Consider the following 21,951-nt stretch of genomic DNA (forward strand, 5'->3'; position numbering starts at 1 on the left):
GCAGCGATTCGATTCGGTGATTCGAATCACTGTCCCGAATCAATTCGGCTGACTCTCCAAATCACACAGGCCCATCCCCCACCCACTCTCCCAGCCCCAGCAACGGCTGCCTTGCCCGCCCCAGCTCCCCGCACTTTGAAAAAAGCCCCGACTCACCGGGTGCTGCCGGGTGGGGGGTGATCCCCCCTGCCCCCACTGCCCATGCTGCGTGGGGGGCTCTACACAAATCCCCAGCCCCGCCATGGCTGCTCCGCCCACCGCAGCTCCAGCCCTTAAAAAAAAAAAAACTTTGGACTCACTAGTTCCTGCCCGGTGGGGCGCGATCGCCACTGCCCCATGCTGCATGGGGGGCTCTTTCACGAGCCCCATGGCCACTGCAGGAGCTGGTGAGTATGGGGTCTTTTTTCTTTTTTTTTTTTTCTTAAAGGGCAGGTGCTGGGGTGGGCAGGACAGCCACGGAGGGGGCTGGTGGAGCAGGGAGGGGGGTCAGGGGGCTCGTGACAGAGCCCCCCATGCACTGTGGGGCAGTGGGGAGCAACAGAGATTGCCCCCCACTTGGCAGCACCCAGTGAGTGGGGGCTTTTTTCTTTTTGTTTGTTTGTTTTTTGGTTTTTTTTTTTAAAGACCAGGAGCTGGGGCAGGCGGGGCAGTCCCCATGGTCCCCTCCCCGCCCCTACTTACCAGCTCCGAGTCTGGCTCCAGCTCCCTGCTGCAGCCACCAAGGACTGCCCAAATCATAGAAGCTCTCTGAAGCTTTTCCAAATCGATTTGGAGAGCTTTGGATCGAGTCAGACCTTTTAATTGATCCCTTGATTCAATCTGGATTTGGCGATTCGGCCACCAAATCAGGCCGAATCTCCTCCGAATCGAATCAGCACCGGATGCTTCGCGCAGCCCGACTGCCTCTACTCTGTATGTGTGCATTCCCATGCACAAAAGGACCCAACTCTTGGTTGGCTTTAAGCCCAATATTAGTAGCCAGAGGAGGAAACACAACATATTAGCACCCAGCTTCTCTTAAATGACCACTTTTTATGTTGCGTAAAGGCTTGTGGAGAGTCATTTGGCCTGACCCAACCCTACTGAAATCAGTGGAAAGATTCCCACTGATTTCACTATGCAATGCATCAGGCCTTTTGAGATCAGGCACTCACAATCCTTCTCCACTAAACGCCACTGGCTCCCCGTGTCCTCTGCCTTCCTGGACTCTTGCAGTCTATCCAGCTCAATTACTATGTGAGCAGTGTTCAAAGCTCAGCTATTGCTGGGGCTGCTAGAAAGAAGTAAGCGAGGAAGGAAGGATGAAGGAGGTAAGGAAGGGATCTGGAGTTCAGCAAAGTATAACGTGTTGTCCTTCCCACCCCAGACCCTGGCCTGACGGCAGGTATCAAGGCGTGGTCTTGTCATTGATGTGACAGGGTCTGGCATGAACTGACACTTGAAGCAGTGTTGGAAAAGCAAATTTGAACAGCTGGTGGGACTTGCCATGACTGTTCTCCCTGGTTGTTTTCTGCAGGCCACAGTGGAGTGGAGTGACATACTGAGGACACATGATTATCAAATTTATGACCCAGATTATAATATTCCTACCATTGGATACACATTCACAAAACAAAAAAGCAAATCAGATACAATTTGTCACCTCTGATTAACTTCAATTGATGTGTTTTCTAGATGCAGATGAGCATGCACTTGCCTCTTCACAGACTCTGAGAGCAGCTTGGAAAATACAGAATCTTTTTACACTATCTTGGCACGGCTGTGTTTGCTCCCTTTCACCTTTAACACTGTCCACCATTGCACAGCAGCAAGGAAAAGCAGCTTTCTACATTAAGTAGTTGCTGAAGTTAGTCATTTTGACTCAATTTTTACACTGCTATGATCAGAAGGCTGAAGAGTGAACCCGGTGCTGTCATAAAGAGAGAAATTTATATCCGTGTAGAAAGCCTGGTGGATAATGCAGCATTCATGCTGTTTGTTAATTAAGCAGGATTGCAGTTTCAATTTACAATGCATGAAACAGGTCTCAGAACACTTGTATTTTGCACCCAGCCAAGATTTTGTAAATGTGACATTTTAGGGAATGCAAAACGTATCTGCTAAAATACAGAGGCAAAATCTAGCCTCTTCTATTTATTACCTTTCTATGATGTCGCTGTTATAGTGATGGTATGGAGCCCCAAGCCTGTTGGTTATAATCATATGGTAAATGAGAAGGAAAGGGTATGCTTGGGTAGGGAAATACATTCTGGAATTTGTGAGCATGACAAAGACAACCGTCGAGATGCGGTTTATATTTTCTTGGCAGAAAGCCTCAACATAAAGTTTATCAGCCCTTGACAAGCGCGCAAAGGATGGAAAGAAATGGCAGTGAGGCCAGAAAGGAGAGACGGGAGGACCACCACCCCTCGGTAAAAAGGACAGGTGCAAAAGATGACTTTCATTCACTCAAAGAAACAGTTCAACATTTCAGACCAAGGCAGGACCAAAGAGAGACGCTGTGCAGGTGCATGGGCTGACGGGAGCGGGGAAAGCGGGGCATTTCGGTTCTACCCAGAGCAGCCCTCCGCCTGGACTGAAGGTGGCTTCAGCTGTCTGCTCGCAGGTCCTCTCCTGTCTACAGTCACTGCAAGCTCATTTCCCCTCACACGGTTCATTGACAAAGCCACGTTCGGACCTGGACTCAAACACCGGTTTTGCATGGGGCAAATAACGATGCAAGCTGGAGAGAAGACTGTCCGGCCCCGTGTGACAAGGGAGCGGGCAGGACACCTCTCCTGGATGGCGCAGGGTTCGGTTCCTCGCCAGCCAGGCAACAGGGAGGTTAACTGTTCTTACTTAAATTCAACTGGGAAGACCTGCTCACCCCGCACAAAGCCTTTCCCAAACCCAAAGACCTCTGCTAGACAACACAACATTCACTGGTGGAAAGCCGTGAGAAGTGTTCAGATACAGGGGAGCACTCAGCAGCTCTCACTGTGCACATTGGGCCTAATCCTGAGCTCCCTGGAGCCAACAGGAAGGTGGCAACACCATTTCTCTTACACAGCCACTCACACACAGCACACGCGTTTGTGCAACGATCCCCGTAGCAAGCATGCCTCCCCCCAGCACACACATGGGTGGAGCATGCAGCCAGCTGGCTTTGCACTTGGGTTATATTTTTAAACCAAAACAAACGGCAAAGATGGGAGAGTGGAGGGATAATACAGATGGGCAATGAGCCCAGATAGCTTCCAACCCCAGTGGCCCTAAAAGAGAAGAGCGTCAGCACTGGATACAGCCGTTTGTCTGCGATTCTCTCGTTCCTGTAACTGGTCGGACAGCCGGATGGGAGTGAGCAGTTTTTCTGTTTTTGTACCCTTTCCTGGGCATCCTGAGGACAGGAGAGACATGGGCCTTGATCCTGGAAGTCCTTGAGCAGTGCTGTAGCAGCCTGCGTGGGATTAACGTGCTCGGCAGAGGTGGAAGCTGTGTGTGAGGGCAAGGAAGTTGCAACGACAGGAGCTTATACATGACCTTCTTGATGCAAATAGCAGCAACTTTGCACTCCTTGCTGAGCCTTATTCTTACTACGATGCAAAAATAACTTGGCAGTCCCACAGCGGCCATTATCTTACTGCAAAGTTAGGCTCCCCTGCACTCCTTGTCTCACTTTTCATCCATGCCTCCCCTTCTTGTTTGCACTGTTTGGTACCCAGATGCCTCAGACCATCGAACATATGCCATGAACCATTTCTGTGCCTTTATCCCGACCAAGACATGGACAAATGCTCTTCCAGTCAGACGTGTGGACAGCAAGACACCAAACAAAGCCAGCTGTTTTTACCATCTTTGGTCCCATCCAGGGGGCTCATAGGATGTCCTGCAAACCTCGCATATGGCAAATGACACCGATGACGATCCTGTTGGCCTCTTTCCTATCCTCCTTGGGGACTGGCTTCAGGTTCAGACTGGAGCGCAGATTGCATCTACTCTTTCCACTCATCTCGCTACCCGTCCAAAAGGCGCTCTGCATTTTCCTGCTTCTACCTTGACACCCATTTCTGCAGCTCCTGCGTGCAATGCAGAGGTGCAGCAGCGCATGGATGGTATGCTGTGAAAGCTTCCTTTGCACAAGGTACAACACAGCGCAGAAGCTTGTTTCCCCCAAGAAAGGCTGTACAATGTTTTGATAGATCCACATGGGACCGAGGAAACGTCCAAAGTCTCACGTGGGCGAGAGGCCCTGAGGTGGCTGTTGCACTGATGCCAGTTCAGCGGGTGAGAAGGATGGAAGCAGGAGTAGAAAGTCCACCGTGAAAGGGCTGTGCAAGCATCCAGCACCATTTGCAAACCAAAATATGTTCATTATTATGTTTCTGCCTTGGCAATCCAGTGTTCAGGTTAGACAGCTTATAATAAAAGGCAAAAAGCACTTTGTTACCAACTCACCTAGCCGGTATTGGAAAAAATCTCCTAAGAAGCCAATTAGAGCCGGTAAAGTAGATAGGTAACGCGTCCACTAGCACTGCATTTTCAGAACGACCCATTCATTTGTGTTCCCATTGATCTTCAGGAGATACAGCGTGGAGCAGGTCAGGAGGATGCGTTCATTAAAGACTTCAGGTGCACGGAGAAGTCCTACTAGAAATCAAGAGCCTTCCTCCATTGTCAGAGGTTGTGGAGCAAGTTAAAGTGCCATCAAGGTGACATGGTTACCCCTTCCTGTTGCAAGCATATCCATTTTTTTCCCCCCCACTAAATCAATCTAAGTGCCTCTGAAAGTTAATGCCACATACCTTTAGAGGAGCAGAACAGCAAAGCCAAACATTATATACATACATCATAACATCTATAAACTTGCAGGGGTATAAGTATGGTTCTTCTCTGGCTGCACACACAAGCTATGGTAGATGACCCAAGGCTGCATTGGCATATTGCTACCAGCATTTAAAGCACAACAAAAGACAGATTCAGGGATGGCTGCACCAATACGCTAAGCTGCGCTGAGTCCAACATTGTCTCCTATACACTTTGGGTGCTGTATAGTACCACAGTGCACCCCTTTGGCAACACCAACAACAGAAGCAGCAACCTATGCAGAATATTGCGAACAGACCATATAGCAAGGTTGGATTGGAGACACGATGAAGACAACGACTTTGGACCCAACTTTGCCATGCTATAATCCTTGTTCACTTGGAGGAGAGGCTGCAACACCTGGTCTCTCCACTATAATGATGCTTTTATAGCAACACAGTTAAGATTACCAAGACATTTTCTGCTGCATGAAGTCAGATGAAGTTTGCAGCTGCTGTCGAGCATGGACCCTTTTGCAATCTGCCAAGCACTTTGTATTCCCGCAAGACACGGTTCAACACTGCACTGCATTGCACAATCTCGACCCAGGACGCTTTCCCTTTTCAGTCCAACCTTTCCTGTTGGAGCCTTCTGCTCCTTGCGTGGCTCAGGTCCCCTTTGGGGGATGTAGCAGAGACTGGCCACTCACATAGGCAAAGAAGAGGACACTGGTGGAGAGACATTCACAAAACTATGGATTTTATGGAACTGTGTGTACTCCTAGTCAACCACACTGAGCATTCAAGCCCCCTGGGGAAAGGGAGTCAGTGCCAGAGGGTGGCATTGTTTGTCCTTGGCAGCTGCAGGCCAGAACCTAAAAGAAAAAAAAGAAAGGGGAGAGAGAGAATAAAAAAAAGAGGAGACTGGAGAAGAGCCTTATTGCTAACAGAGACCTCCTGGCACAGCAGAAGTTGCAGTTCTGTGCCACTGCAGTTCACTCGACAACTCAGTTTGCAAGTCGTCACAGATGGTCTGATGGGGAAGCCACTTACTGTGAATACAGTTAGGGGAAAAACACAAAAGTCTGTGGTTAGAGGGTCATTCTGAGTCTGTTACACATTTATTATTACAAGGGACGGAGAAGTTACCAATGCACCGGGGATGATATTTGTGGGCCGTGTCGCGCTGCTGATTGTGGAGCAATGCAGCCTTTCAGTAGGACAAGGCCTCCAAAACGAAGCAGGAGGAGGGGAGATCAGGGCACTCCCTCCATGCTGGCATATAGGACCGATGTCCCATTCACCTCACTAGTTATGCTACAACCCATCAGCAAAAGTATCACAGGAGTCACAGACGTTTAGGGCTCGAAGGGACCTCACGAGATCATCGGGTCCATCCCTCGTCATCTGTTGTTCAAAATCAGTGGGTCTCATTCCCCACTTGCTCACATGGGGGAATGACATTTTTTGGGTACTTAGGAAGCTTCTCCTGGATTCTTAAACAACCGACCGTTGAAAGAGGCACGACAAATGCAGAATGACTGAGGCAACCAGAGCTAGCGCTCCACCGTCTTCTGGTAACGGTTAAGCATTTCTTGTGTCATTATGCTTACTGTTTTGCAATACAGAGATGTTGCATTTTGCTTTTCAGGTCTAAAAGAATTAATTTAAAATAAATCAAGGGGTTTGCTTTGTTATTGGGGTTTGGGTTTAAAAAAAAAAAGCACAAATCTTGGGCTGATCCTATTTCACTAAAATGCCATAACAATCGTAAACTGAAACAAATTAAACCACTGTCACCTGTCCTCAGCTCAACCACCTCGCCAGACAGTATCAGGAGTCAGACAGAACACAAAGGAAGAGGGGAAACTAATAGAAAAAAAGGGGAAAAAATAAATGGAGACTATATACAGGGGGGGAAAAAAAGGGAGGGAAAGAAGATTAGCAAGATAGTCTAAACATACCTATTCCTAATTCTGCTACAACATGTAACACTTAGCATTAACAACGAAAGGTCCAAGCTTCCTTCCCAAATGCTGATGAGTTGGTCTGGATCCTGCAATACTCCCACCAAACGGCATCTGCAATACAGGGTTTGGCGATACCTTGCACTGCCGAGCTACCGGTTCGTTCCCCGCTACCTCTGTCCTTTTTGTTTTGATGTTTTGTCTTTTGCAATGTCCCTCTCCCTGTTCGGAGACTACAGCATCCTCATTCATTTAGGCACCAACAGCAGCACTGGTTCAGCGCCAAACCCTGTGCAGTGAAGCCGACCAGCAAAATGTCTTTAACCAGAAACTGCCATGGGTGACTTTTGTGCATCTTGTACCGGACACACACATGCTAACGAGCAACATTTTACTCACAGCCAGTGAATGCACAAAACAGACTAATTACATCAAGCAATTCACAGCTCAGAAATAGAAATCAGCTATCATGTGCAAACTACATGATCATAAAGGGAACTAATAGCATGTCACACAAAAAAGCTTCCAAGAAAATTTCCACTATGAAGTAAAATGAGTAATATCTGGCTTGAGATGTGGTCAGTTATTCATACCAGAAGCTAGCTAAGTATTTAACAAGCTTTGAGAAAAGTTGCCCAAGTCAAAATGTCCTACTCCCCCCACAAATTTCCTAAGAAATCCCTTGCCAGGATGCTTGGGGTTTATAAATAAGGAGGATACTCAGGGAGGCTCGCCTTTAGGTATCTTCTCACAGCAGACATACATGTCATATTCATTATTCTTTAACAAGGAGTCAGTTAGACGTATGAACTTTAAGGCCACACACCTGCAAAACCTTACACACATCCTTAGCATCGTGCACATGAGCAGTCCCATGGATTTTGATGGGACAATTCAGACGCTTAAAATTAAGCATAGGCTTAAGCACTTGGAGCACACATTTCATCTCAGACATGCTGTAATTAAAGAAAAACAAGTTACTATAGGCAGACATCTTCCTGCTGGAGACAGTAAGATATGAAACTCTCTTTCAACAAGTCTAAAGCTTCACCTATGAAGTATTTTCACAGGCATTTTGGAAACTATTCTAGTGCCAGCGCGCAACGTGGTAATAAGAGTAAATGCCCCATCTATCCGTTCTCCAGTTCACTGCATTTAGCGATACAACATATTCCAAGGCTGCATTTTTAAATGAACATGCTTTAGCCATCGTAGTGGAAAGGGCAGGATGTAACAGTACCTGGAAAAGCAGGAGAGACCAGTGCTAAGGGCTGCGTTACACACAGCAATGGGCACGTAACAGCGATGGAAAGTGCTATTGAGCCATTCATCTGGGAAAACGTACGCTGAATAAGCAATTGCAGAACCTGAAAATAAAAACAACACCCAGATCAGTACTGAATATCATTGATGTATTATTCAGTAACCTTTTTTCTACAACGGTTTATGTCTCAAACAAACGCATGCAGGTCAGGTAGTGGCACGTTCCTTTTCACAGAGACCTTCAATATGACTTGGCGTGGGGTTTGAGAGGTAACAAATGCCTACAGTTCCCCCAACATGAACGAAACCTGTGGGATAATGGGATGAATTCAAACCCCTGGGAAATGAACCTCTGACTTTCAAACAAGCCAGCGACTTGCTGTATCAGGACGTTTTTAGTTGCAGGGGAAATGCTTCTAGTGTCTCTGGTGTTCGTGTGTCCTTGCGGGTCCGTGCACTTTCTTTCATTTCACCCAGGTCTATGCCCAAATTATTTTATTAAGTGCCAGGAGTAACTACCACCCGGGTAGTTGCCAAGAGGATGCCCAGACACAGAGGGGGAACGAACCCCACCAGGCCTGTTCTTTTACACGTACGGTAAAGAAACCCAGCGGCAGCAACTTCACCCCAGAATGCATGTGATTTGCAAGCCAGACAGCAGCTTCCCACCCATGCTTACATGAGATGCATCGCTGAGATTAAACCGACTCTGGGCAGGGTCCTTTCAGCAACCCTGCATGTGACTGAGCACTGATAAGACTTATCTGCGAATTCCCGGGAGGGTGGCTACGTTAGTGATGTGCCGAATTGGTGTTTCAGCTTGCAGAGCAGCTTGGGGGATAACGTCACTCGCTTATTTTTTCTTTTTGGTGTGGGGGGGGGTAATGGAGATTTGGGGCTGTTTGGATCCAGGCTTCTTCCTTTTACGCTAGGAATCAGCAATAAGAGCATCAGTGACAGATATGGTTTATAAGCCAAAGGCCACTCCAAACCATGTCAAATGCATAGGAATAATCAAGAGCGATAAGATCCAGGGCCTGCATTTGCATCGTTAAAACACCAGAACGATGCTCACGCAGGTCTCCTGGACTCAGCATGCAGGTAAACCATGTCTGTAAAGCTGTAGCAGTAGCAAGCTACCACGCCGGCCTCTTCTCTACGATTCATGCACAGCATGTGCTTGTGAAAAAAAAGCCAGCGCCGTCCTTCAAGGATCGCGCAGAGGACGACAGGACCCAGCATGAACAGATCGAAGCCATGCGTGAAGGTCTGCAGAGGGCAGCAGAAGTCCCGAGAACAGGTCTTTTCCCAGGCCGGCTCTGGCAGCGACAGCTGGACGAGTTGTGTGCGTCCACGGGGATGGTGTTTGTGTGTCTGTCTGGGTCTGTGCTGAGCTAACATGCAAAGTGCTGCTATTCACCCAACTGCGGGGCCAGGGTCGAGGGCTGGCATGCCTCCACCTCTGAAGGCTGCAGGTCACATTGGATTAAAGACAGGAAAAAACCCTGGTGATTCACAAAGCCCAGACAACCGCGTGCACTGTGCAGCTGGGGTGGAGACGGCTTCTCTGTCACAAGCTCCCGCTCCCGGGTGCTGAGAGCTGTCAGGAGATCCCTTTCCTCCATTCCTCCAGCTCCTTAGTGCACAAAGCGATGCAAGAGCCTTCCCCCCTTGCATTCAGCAATGCAAAATGCTCCAGCGGGCTGAAGTGTCTTAGGAACTTCAGACCCATTGTCGGGAACCTAAATGCCATCAGCTTTCAGGATATGTCCATGCAATGCCACACCAGCGATCTCCGATTGCACTAGCTCCACGACAGGAAGCAGAAGAGCCCCGTTTGGGCAGCACTCCACCTGGCCTCATTAGCCCCACTGAGATGCACCCTTAACGAGATGGGAGGTCAACCCCAAAGTCCTAGGCAGCTCGGAAAATCCCACCCGTTATTCTGCGCAGCGCTTGCAGTGGCTCTTACCCAGGCTGTAGATGCTGAGGCTGCCGTAATCAAAGAAGTAACAGATGTGTCTCGCCTGAGTGGACATCGTACTGAATGTGTGGGCACAGCTGGACATGAAGGGGTAAATGCAGCAGGTGATCATGTAGGCAAGAAGGGGCCAAGCGTACGCGTTGTTGCAGAGATCCAGCGAATATAACAAGGCAAGCAGCTTCCCTAGGAAGTAGCTGGAAGACAAAGGCTCCAGTGAGACCTGGCTTGTTACGGGGCAATCTTGGCTCCACTGAAGACAACAACCTACTCGCCTCGGTTTCGGTGGGGCCAGGATTGCAACCTCTCATTTTGCCTGGCGGGCCTAGACGTGGGTTACTGCTATCTGGGCTCCCGGGCGCTTTTTTGCTCGAAGCCGTGAGCGCAGCTTGCGACTCGCCCCGGTGCCAGCGTCCCCTTCCCCTGCCACCTCCCACCCCCGATGGGTTATCAACCCATCGCTGATTCCCACGGACGGAGGAGGGCTGGTAAGAATATCTCGAAAGGAAGCATCTGAGAGAAAGCAGGGTAAATACCAGGCAGGCACAAAATGCGTCCAGATATTTAGGGTTTCATTTGTCATTTGGAAGACACTGAGGAGGCAATCTGCAGCTGAGCTTCTGGGATGGCGGTACCCGAACACGATGCCCTGCTCACGAAACACCTGGAAGGGAATGAGCAGAAGCCTCTCATTTAGATGGGCTCTGTGCTGTTCGCCCTGCACCACAGGAGTGTATTTGGATGCCCGGCCCTGCATCAATACCCCTGCTCAGGAGCTGCCTGGAAGAGGGGCGTTATATTCTGCATCGCAGCTCAAAATCGGGAATTGCCTTTTGTTCTGAACGTGTGGGCTAAGCCAGCTGGTAGGTGGACAAAAATGGCACGTTCCCTTCCTTACCTGCCCAGGTAAGGAACAATCACAGGGCAGGAGCCTGAAGCACCCAGGAGATCCTAGGTCTCGAGGAGGACAGGTCTGAGTGTGCCCAATCCACATCCCACTTTCCCCGAGTCTGCTGCAAGTTTCAGCTGTTAATGAGCAGCTCTGGATTGGACCCCACTGAGGCCTGGGGTGCCGAGGTCCCCACCGGCAGCCATCCAGGCATGGAGCATATCCGTGGATTGGATGCATGGGGCGCACTCACCCACATGCTCCTGGGGATGCACAGATACACCAAGGGTGTCCTAAGTGGTACAGGCAGCTCGTGTGTGTGGCATGTGGCAGATCAGGGAGGGGACAGGCAGCGCAGGGGCACATGGGTCAGAAAGGGAAAGCAGAGCAGCAGGTGGGGCAGGGAGCACAAGGCAAGAAGCAGCAAGCAGAGCAGCAGACCAGGCTGGGAGCACAGCAAGCAGAGCAGCAGATGGGACAGGGGAAGAGGATCAGAGCAGCACTCAGGTAGGGGGCAAGGCTAATTTGTGGTGCACCTGCCAAAAAAGTCGGCCCCATTGGCATGGACCAACCCTCAATGCAGTGCCTGATCCTGCAGGCACTCGGGGTTTGCAGCAGATCTATCTGCAATGGTTTCTGTCTGCTCAGAGCAGTGTGGAGGCCAGCCCATTGCTACGCCCGTGCCCATGCTGGCAGGATCAGAACATCCCGGCACATCCCAGCTTTGCAAGATGCACCGTCTTGGGACCTCACATAGATATCCTAGGCCTGATTTTCCAAACAGCTCAAGTGATCGATCTGTAGAAAACCAGGCCAGGCCAAAGTGCCTTAGCAAGGGCAAAGCATCACAACTGCATGCACCAGCTTTGCTAGTCTTGTCCTGATCACACTAACTGCTCAGCTGGCATGTAGCTCCCACAGTAAAGGGCACGGGATAACCCAACACACACACAGGAGCGCTCCATCTGACCTGCTGCTTTTGCCCTCCCATAGAAGCTAAGTATTAGCTTTAAAAAACCAACCAACACACTTCATTTCTCGGTAGAGGTTTCAGCTGGCCTTGGTCTGCATTTTTTGGAACATGAGGCCAATTTTCTTTGCAGAGTGGGGCAATGTCTGTTGATGCAAGAGGGTTGGCTGGTTTGGGGTTTGTTTTCTTTCCCAACCCCACTGGCCTTTCCGCAGTAACAAAATATTATGCCACATGCTCAACATTTTCCGTTTTTCACAGCACAGATTTCTTGCTTTTCAATCTGTTTTTAAAGATATTGTGAATGGCAGTCAAAATCACATTCACCACAACCCGCTTTTTGGTGGATGAAAGTTCTCTGGTCACGTTAATCATTTTTTCCCATAAGCAACAAGTGTATATATAAAGGGCATGCGTGCGTGCATACACATATACACACCAGAACTGCAGTATTAAATGTTTGGGCTAGAGCCTGCATCCTAAACAAGCAAACCTCATCCCACTCAAAAAAAAAAAAAGACCCTTTTTTCCAGAAATTCTTGAAATATTGAATTTACTTTGCTTTGTTTGAAGTGATTTTTATACATTTATATAGGAATGTGTGCGTGTCTATATATATAGTTAATATCTATCCATCAATCTATCTAATATCTAGCTATCTCCAGATAGATAGATATATTTATACACGCAGCTATATTAGATAGATTATATTTACATACACATATATCTAATATCCATCTATCTAGCTATCTCTAGATAAATTATATTTACACACACACACACACACACATATATCTGTCTATCTAATATAAATATTTACACACACATATATCTGTTACCTAATATCTAACTATCTCTAGATAGATTATATTTACACACACATATGTATATATATCTATCAATAGATACACACACTATACATGCACACACACACAACCCACTTCTAACACAGCAAAGTAACTTCAATATTTCAAGAATTTCTGAAAAAAGGGGTCTTTTCTTGGACGGGATGAGGACTGCTAGGCTTGGACGCAGAGTCTAACCCAAATATTTAATATTCCAGCTCCAATTTAAATGCTCCAAAGTGATGATTCAGAAAGAAAAGCTGCACCGAGCTGCAACAGGCTGCTACGTCCCGACACAGCAGCAGCCAGACTCAAGAGAGACCCACGAAGCAAAACCACACTTACTCTGGGCACTTGATTAATGTTGAGCAGCCTTGGCAACTTCAAGCTCAGCATCGTGGTCGGGCCAGGCAGCACCTGCTTTGGCTGTGAACGCTTTCCGCCTCCACCGCCCTGGAGACCGGCTCCGGCTAATCCTTCATCAGTGACTCAGGTTGAGGTTGTCTTCACTTCCACCTCCCTACCTCTTCACCCAGTGCCTACTGCCAAGGCCCCGGGCTTGTGTGCTAGGGAGAACAAGAGCACAAATACAAGGGAGGTTGCTATAGTGAAAGCAGTGATTGAGGGAAGGGCCCTGGCCAGGTAACTTTGGATTCAGGCATGCACGGGCTGCATTTTGCACGGCTTTGCTCCCATGCCAAATCACGACACTGGCTGGGGATTCATTAGTCCTCTACAGCTTGCGACTGAGGAGGCAGTATGGCTGGCTGAACAAAGCCTACGGGCCGCTTACAACCGTCTTACATTGGGCCGAAGGGAAGAGCAGCCCTTGCCACAAGGATCGTGGAAGCAGAGATACCTCGGGCCAGCCCCCAGGGCACTTTGGAGGGGGGAAGGCGGCCTGAGGTACACCGCTGACACAGGGACTGGGAAAGAGGGAGAAAGTCTGGATCCTTGCCCAGACCTCCACAGCTTTGGGGTTGGGGCTCTGTCCCCCACATTGCCAGCGGTTGCACCAGCGGGATGCTCCATCAGGGACCTGTTTCTCTGGTCGTTTTGGTCCTACGACTGCGAACCAAGCCAAGGCACGGGCTCTCCCTGGCTACAGCACAAGCTCCGCGCATGGCAGGCCCAGCTCCTTAGCCGGGAGCAGCTCATTTCACGTTCACAAAAAGACAAGAGCCATCTTCCAGAGCTGCCATGGGGAAGATCTCAGCTGGGGCTTGTCCTTGGACGTTAGCAGATGGGAAGGAGGTACGGAAGTGTCCACGCTGCAGAGGTTTGAGGTACCCCGAAGTCCTGGGGGCTCCTTCCCACAAGGGGTGGGATAAGCAGGGTGGCCGTGAGACGCTGGCTCCTCTCTGAACTCCCCAACTCCCGGGGCACCCGCACATCTCCCCCCTACCTCAGCCCTTGCAGGTCCCACCACCAGTCCAGCCAGCCTGGATGCGCAGCTCGGAGAGGCTGGTGGGAGACGGGAATAACCGGCTCTCGGGTCCTGGGATAGGCCCTGCAGAGAGGAGCTTTGAGCCTGTTTCTACAGCCACAGAAAGGGGCCGCACGCGCCGCACGCCCGGCGCGAGGAGCTGCAGGCAGCACAAGCCTGCGGGCTGAACCAGGGCTCAGGGCTCCCGGGTCCCGATTCCAACCTCGCCTCTCACCGTCTGGTCTCGGACACGTCTCTGCGCCTCGGTTTCTCTTTTGCACAACGACCACAACAGGCATTGCCTCATGGGGTGCTCCTGGCAGGCGCGAGGAGGGCTCTTCTCCAGTAAAATCACAGCCTCTGGCAGGTACAGCTGTAACCGAGAGTCCCCCTCCACCTCGAGAGGAAGCAGATGCGCTGCCACCTCTCCGCAGGGAACAGGCTCCGAGCCGCAAAGCACTTTGAAGAGCTCCTTGTAAATGGGTATTTGCAGCATCTCTTGGGGAGCGGTGCCTGGGGGACCCCTGGGCTCAGGAACGTGCTGCTGTTCAACTCGCCTGCAGCATGCGGCTGCTATTCCCACCGTACAAAGGGGAGCCCGACGCTAGTCGCGGGCCGGCTGCTGCACTTAAATTTTGACCTAACTGTACAGTCCAGGCCAGTACACTTCCTCCTGAGGTTTCCAAACCGGCCTCAGGAGCATTGGGTTGGGAAGGAGGAAGAGGAGGAGGGAGCCTACTTTCCCAGAGAAAGTCTCTGCTTTTTCCCTGCACCTGCAAAACCCATGCCAACGTCCCCATGACAGCCAGGCCACTGCCCCTGAGCCACGAGGGGCTCTTCAGCTTAGCCCCCTGCAGAAATTGCCATCAAAAGTGGGGGCATTTACAGAACACGTTGGGTAAGCCTTAAGAGGCGAACTGCCTCGAGAGCCCTTCTGCCTGCTGACTTTGTGCAAATGTTAGCGAAGGCGCTAGAGGCGTTTGGCATCATTCCCCAAGGGCCTGCGTGCAGTTATGGCTCTTTCTTTAATGCCAACAGCTCGCGGGGTCGGGCAGGATGGGTTATTGTGGACGGACGTCATGCCATCACTCAGGGCGCTTGTACACATGCCAGTCACAAGAAATCCCAGACAAGTCTTTGCAAGTTTGCACGACAAAGGGAAGACATTTCTCCACTGCAAAGAGCGTGCAACAGTGCACTCGCACACACATCCCATGTTCCCGATCTGTGCTGACCTGCTGCAGTCTGGTGGGGTTTAATCCACAGGCTTTCTAGCCAGGTCTCCACAGCCTGGGCAGGCGGTGCCACGCGATACCCAGCAAGTGATGGGTCATTTCAGCACGAGTACCCAAACACCTCGCTTATCAGCCCGCCTCAGCTTCCAGCGAGTCTGCAGCCAGTTGGCACTACCAGAGCCGGATAACAAAGGCAGCACTTGAAGGAAACGCTGCACTATATTTAAAAGAGTGCGACGCAAGGGAAGGAAAAACATCGGCACTGCAAAAAAACATCTTTTGCAAGTGGCAGTTTCATTCTTGGCTTTGTCTGTAAGTGCTGCCTCCAGCAGACCACCCCAGAGCCTCTTATCCTCCTCTCTCTGCGACTACGGTCCGGGTCGCAACTTCGACGATGGCTCCGAGGACTCTGCACCTTACTGGAGTGGACTTTAAGTCGGACATTGATTTTACCCTGACCCTTGTCACCAGCAGTAGAAAAACTGCATAGCAAGCACAGCTTTTGCTATCCTTTTCCACCCCAAAATTACCCTCCGTCTAATGGATTAAAAAGGCTCCCATCTTCCCCCTCCAGTGCCCCACACCTTCTCGCTGGGGTGTGCATTGCTATCTCATCTCCAGGGCACGCGGAAAATGAACGCTGTGGTCCACCCCCCAAAGCTACTTCTCAGAAACAAGTTAACCGTTACTCATCTGCTTCTAAAGAGGAAAATGAACAAAGCCAAGAACATTCAACGTGACAGAAAACCAAATCAGAAAGGGCATTTAGTTAAAGTTTACACATTTAGTGCTTTAGCTTTGCCATTATGCATAATTATCTTTCACATCGTCCCGATCTTACTGCCCAAGTTCTCCTCTATCGATCGACCGATAGATGGATGTACACACAGAGGTACATACATGCAGATAGATAGATGCAGACAGACAGACATTTACACACACCTCTCTCTCCGATATCTATCCATCTAACATCTAGCTACCTCCGAGGCCTTTTGTCATGTTATGTGCAGCCTAGGATCTATTGAGACCCGCAGACCAAATGCTGGGCCTGACCCCGCACAGGGTGGAGAGGCTTTGCCCCCCCGTTGTTCCCATTTTTAGGCATCCAGCATTATGCAGGACTGGACCTTACACTGCCACCCAGACAGCTTGGCACAGAAGCTGGGAGGTTCCTCTACCAAAACCCTTGGTCATAAACACAAGTGGAGTCAGGAGACAGAATAAAAATAATCCCTTATCGGAGCAAACTGTCAACGCTCAAGATGCTCTCAGCGAAGCAGCCCTGCTTAAACCTGAGCTTGCGGATCAGCACGGGATGGCCACACTGCTTCAGAAGGGGCACTCGGGACCCACTTTCCTGAACTGCGGAGGCTACGTTACCTCCTCTCCCTGCCTGGGAAGTGCACACACACGAGAACAGGTACGCTCCGCTCATCTGCCCACCGCAACGTGTGGTTACCTGGTCCGTACCTACCGCTCAGCTGCAGACGCACGTGCACAGTGGAGAAAACACCCACCTCTGCAATTACTTTATTTCCCAGCAAGTTGCTACTCTATTGCTGTCCCTATCAGCAGCCTCCATACGCCGCTCATCACCCAATCCTCTGCCTAAAGACGAGGTAGAAACTTGTTCTGCGCAGAAGGCACATCCGACCCGCCCCGCCGGGCTCCTCTCCAGGCACAGGACCCGAGAGCACCAAATTGGGTATGGTCCTGAAACATCCTGGGTGAGCACGAGCCAGCGGCAGCCTGCGCTGGGCAGTGCCAGCCGAACCAACCTTACCTTTCCCACGCAGGTTTTGCCCATTCTCTCTCCACGCTGGCATCCGTGGCTGACCACCAAGACCCACAAGACTCGTGTCAATGTGGTTCACTGCTCAAGGGTGGAATCGCCTTCAGCTCGTTGCAAAACGGGTGTGGGAAGCAGAGTAGAGCAACCTCTGCCCAGCTCCCAAACCAATGCACAGGCGGCGCGACTAGCACAGCCCACCGACCACGCGCAGGGGACACCACCCTACCTCCAGCAAGGGGAAAGGGAACCACAGACATAACAAGGGCCACGGGTTGCACAAACAAATCATTGCCATGCACCGTCATAAGGGTATAAATAGCCAAAAGTCCCTTGTAAAGGTTAGGTGCCCCAATGTGAGCTACGTCCCCATCCAGCCTCTCCCCATTTTGCAGGCCTCACACGCGCAGCATGTTGCACCGAGCTCAGCGGAGCGGCGGGAGCATGAGGGTTTCCTGGTCCAGCTCCAAAACTGGCTTTGAACCCGGCGTGAAATGCAGAGCTCCATTTCCCTGCTTATCTGCCAATTCAGAGACGCCTACGCCCATACATGCAGAGTTGATATTTTTATGAGGCACGCTGCACTCGCCGCACACCCGTCTGTATGCACTGGAGCTGGCCTTTCCTTCCCCAGGAATATTTCTGCCTGACATTGTAACCTCCAGTTTTAAAGCCTGTGGTGCGCAAAGGAGAAAGCCTGACGTCCCCCCCACCCTGTATAATCACCTCTCTTCTGCATGCTCAGGCTTTTATTATGCAGAGAAAAATATGGGACTGAGAGGAGCAGGCAGCTACTAAACAACCTTCCCATGTAGTTGCCCACCGTACAGTTTCTATAGTTACATTTATCATCCCTGGCTGCAGGGCAAACATAATCTGAGTTAAAATACAACAGGACACACTGGAAGGTTTAAATTCAGGGGGAACGGTTTAGCCATTAATAATTAACTTTTATGACTTAATCAGTACCACATGAGAGAGACTAGTTAAACTAGGAAACTAGTGGCTGGGCTGAGCTGCCGAAGCACCAAAGGCAGTGATAGAGGAAATGCCAAATCCTTCCAGACCGAGCAGGGCAAGATCCATAGCAGGTTTTATTGCACTGTTATTATTAAATCGTTCACTATGTGCTCAAGACCCGCTGCCAGGAAGCAGCACAACCCCGGCTCAGTTGTAAGCGCATGCTTCAACCCCATAGAAGTCAATGGGGATTCAGCATACCCTTCAGTGCTCTGCTGAAAACAAGGCTTTCATATGTTGCACCCCAGAGGTGGCTGCATTTCACCGGTTTATGCTTCGGCTTGTGTAGTTTAAGTAGCATTTTTTTAAAGAAAAGAAAATGTATCCTATTAGAAGAGGGGTATTTGAAAGGACCCTTGAAAACACTTTCAAATCCATAGTCACCCTTGTAATACCAGACATTACATTGTTTTTACATTATTTCATATCAAAAACTCTTTTTAGTTTGGTATTTGGAACCCCCCCCCCCAAAGTAATTAATTCAGTTTGTTACATGTGCTTTAAATGTGCTTCCAGGGGGTCTTGGAACAAAGGGTGTTAGTAAAGCTTATGATATTTTTAGTACACTATGCATGTGTGAAGGAAGTGACTTAATCCGGATGAGTTACTGCCCTCCTGACACGCGTGCACCCCCTACATAAATTTGTACATGTGTGCATATGCGTGCCCCAGACACACACACTCATTTCTCAGTGTCGCCTTTCTCTGTGTGAGGCCACGAGGAAATCGAAGCTTTCCTTTGCCCACTTCCTCATGTGCCTTGGCTATATAAAAAGTTTCCGTCCGTTTTCCTCCGCGGGACAGGAGAGGTCACCAGCCGAGCGTCCCCAAGTCCGGAACGGCTGCTGCAAAGCAAATCCGCCCCGTACTTACATCTCTGCTACGCTTGACCGCAGGCTTCGCCGACACCCTGCTACCCCGGAGCATCGAGGCGGCCGTATTGTTTGGCAGCGCACGCCTGGAAAGCACATCTATCACCCCGTGCTAAAGAAGGGAATTAGCTCTGGCTCGGCTGGGGAGCAGGCTTGCGAAAAGAACGGCGCCCTGTTGCTCTCGGCAGGGCAGGGGCGCAGAAGGGGAGGACAGGAAAGAGAGCTATGCGGGCTGGCGGGGCAGCCCTGGGGTGGGCCTGCCGCGCGCCGGCTCCGGCTGGGGAAGGACACGCTGAGGTTGTGTGCACCTGCTGCTTTCGGAGAGCGAAGGCCGGCTCCAGCTCTGCTGAAGCAGGGAAGGGAAAGAAAACAAAGGGGAAGAGCAGAGCGCAAAGCAATCCCAGATGCTGCTTGGGGTGAAGCGGCGAGGCCCGCGGCGCAGCATAGGAGGCCTCTGAGGGTCCTCATCCCCGTGGCCGCCCGGGGAGAGGGGCCAGGAGTGCCCCCTACCCACAAGCTTGCACGCTGGACATCACTACTGCAGCCAAAGGGAGTGGCGGAGCCGGGGAAACGAAGAGGAGAGGATGCTGGGCCTGCAGCTGCCACGCTCACCCCGAGTAGCACTGAGCGTGTAAGACAGTGCCATGCAATGGGCTCAGTAACCGGGAAAGGCACGCACCAGCAGCCCAGGGTGCAGAGACACGCGTCCTACCGCCGCTCACCCCACCGCCCCTCCGACTCGAGGACAGGGCCTGTGCAGTCGCCCACACGGTCGGTACCAAAGCGGCCGCCGCGGGCTTCAGCAGCTCCGTGCAGCCCCCATCGCCTCTCCCTTTCGGCTCCTGACACTGCTGGGCACAGCTCTCCGGCTTAGCCCAAGCTCCTGTATGCAAAACCAAGCCTATTTTTCTCCTTCCCTTTGATAAGGCCTCTATTTTTACTCCAGCTCAGGCAGCCCTGGGTAACATATTTCACAATATTTGAATATAGCAACAGATTAAGAGCCTTGAATCACTGAAGTGTGATACAAGGTCATTACTCTCGTATTATTAAGTAGTTAAAAAACTGTATCTAGGCACAGCACATTATTCACAAATCACGAGGAGCAGAAATAATGGTCATTTTAAATCAGGCCTCATGAATATGCAACAGTACCCCAGGTTTTAATCACACAGAAAAAAAAATATCTTGACAAAATTAAAGTCTGAGGCTGTTAACCCTCCCACCGCCAGCTCCCAAACACGAACTCCAGCTTTTCCTGGGATGGCGATGGTCTGCTCGTCTTATTTCCTCTCTTTTCCCTTCTTTTTTTTTAGTTTCAGACCACAACGTGTCAGCTCTGACTTCTCCTTTCAGTGCCATTTCATCAGCAGGAGCAATCGAGTTTTTCACGTGGAGTGACCCTTGCAAACGGCCTCGACAAACTGACAAAGGAAATGCTGTGACTGCAGGCCGGAGACCAGCGTGCATCGCTCCCGGCCGCGACCCGGCATTCCTCCTGGGCGTGACGCCGCTTTCAGGCAAACCACCCCGCTGACCGTTACTTATTTAACCCTCCCGGACTGACCTCCTGCCAAGGGCAAACACGCTTCGTCTGGAGTAAGCAGCTGCAAGAGAAACGGTCCGACGAGTGGAGCGGTCCCGAGTGAGCTCGCCTATGGGGCCCTGCTCTTGGCAGGGTCGGGCCGGTCCTGGTGGCCACGGCGCGGGCCCCAATTCCCCGAGGCTCTGGGCATTTATGCTACAAGCACCTCCATTTCCCAGCATGTGGGAAAAATCATCCCAGCAGGGACCAGCATCACACAACCCATGGGCAAGGTTCACGAACCAGTGAAGGATACAAACCCTTTTGGGGCTATTGCTTGAGCATTAGTATGGGCGAGCTCCCATAAGCATGTGTCCAGGCCCTTTTTTAATCTAGCTAAACTCAGTATCCAGCACAAGTTCCACCCTTCCATGACATGTGGTGTGGAAAAGGATGTCCTGGTGTTTGTTTTAAACTCATCCCCTCATCTTGGGACCCCTTAGGCACCGTACTGCCGTCCCTCCCAGCCCTCACCGCATTTATCTTTGCAAAAGCCCTGGGCTGGAGGCAGGCTCTGAAGGATGCAGTGACTAAGGGACATGCCCTAGGTCATTCAGGAAACATGTGGCAGAGCAGGAATTTGAACCCACCTCTCAAGTGCTGGCAAAGTGATTTAAGCACAATATCACACTTCTTCCCCTCCCTGCCACTAACAGCACCGCATTCGTGCGGACCCCAGCATGCAGCAATAGCCTGTGACCAGCTCTTCACGCAGCCCCATGGATCACATCCAAAAAAGCCTTGCCTTTGCTACCAAGAATCATTGTAAAGATGCATTAAAATTCCAGGCGTGCCGCGCGTCCCACCCATCAAACCTCCAGAACAGGGCGTGTTTGCAAGGTGCTTACTGTCAGCTTTGCAATCGGGAAAGAACAAGCACAGCAGGGCCAGCCGGCTCCCGGACTGAGCTGGAGGAAAAGATGACTGGAGTAGAGGTGAGGAGGGCGTGCAGAGCCTGGCCCACTCGACCGTGCACACACCCTGCATGGTGCACCCTGATTGCAAGGGACCCAGCAGGGATGTGGGGAGCCCGTGAGCGGAGCACGGCTCCGTCTGGTCCCCTGAACATGCAGGGATGGGGGGCAGGTGCACACGAACCCAGGCCTCCCTGCCTTCTCCCCTTACGTGTGCCGGGGCCCCGGCTGGCAAAACGGGGGTGCAGAGACTGCTGGCCTGCGGGGCTTTGCTCCTAAACAGACTGTGCCTGAGGCTGACACCTCGTCTCTGCATCCTCGAGAACATGACTCGACTTCGGAAGCAAGTGACCTTTCCCACCCGGCTCTGGCACGAAGGCTACGTGCTGCGTGGAGGCAAGAAACTTCTTGCTG

General features: G+C 50.9%; 1 protein-coding gene across 3 annotated transcripts in view; it reads right to left on the reverse strand.

Moving 5' to 3' along the window:
- The window catches only part of PAQR5 (progestin and adipoQ receptor family member 5), a 26,791-nt gene extending 9,532 nt beyond the window's left edge, over positions 1-17,259 (reverse strand). Inside the window, exons 1-6 of one of the 3 annotated variants that reach the window (XM_019503917.1) lie at positions 17,141-17,259; positions 13,042-13,262; positions 10,529-10,656; positions 9,984-10,189; positions 7,989-8,115; positions 2,141-2,185 (exon numbers count right to left, since the gene is read on the reverse strand). In XM_019503917.1, coding sequence (XP_019359462.1) covers positions 2,141-2,185; positions 7,989-8,115; positions 9,984-10,189; positions 10,529-10,656; positions 13,042-13,092 — 557 coding nt within the window. In that variant the 5' untranslated portion in view covers positions 13,093-13,262; positions 17,141-17,259. Of the gene's footprint in view, positions 1-2,140; positions 2,186-7,988; positions 8,116-9,983; positions 10,190-10,528; positions 10,657-11,903; positions 12,257-13,041; positions 13,263-17,140 lie in introns of those variants that run through there. The other 2 variants (XM_019503918.1, XM_019503919.1) reach the window with 2 other exon arrangements.
- Between the last annotated feature and the right edge of the window lie 4,692 nt (positions 17,260-21,951).

This window comes from Gavialis gangeticus, unplaced genomic scaffold (assembly GCF_001723915.1).
Source record: "Gavialis gangeticus isolate Ggan-Ray unplaced genomic scaffold, GavGan_comp1, whole genome shotgun sequence".
Taxonomy (NCBI): domain Eukaryota; kingdom Metazoa; phylum Chordata; order Crocodylia; family Gavialidae; genus Gavialis; species Gavialis gangeticus.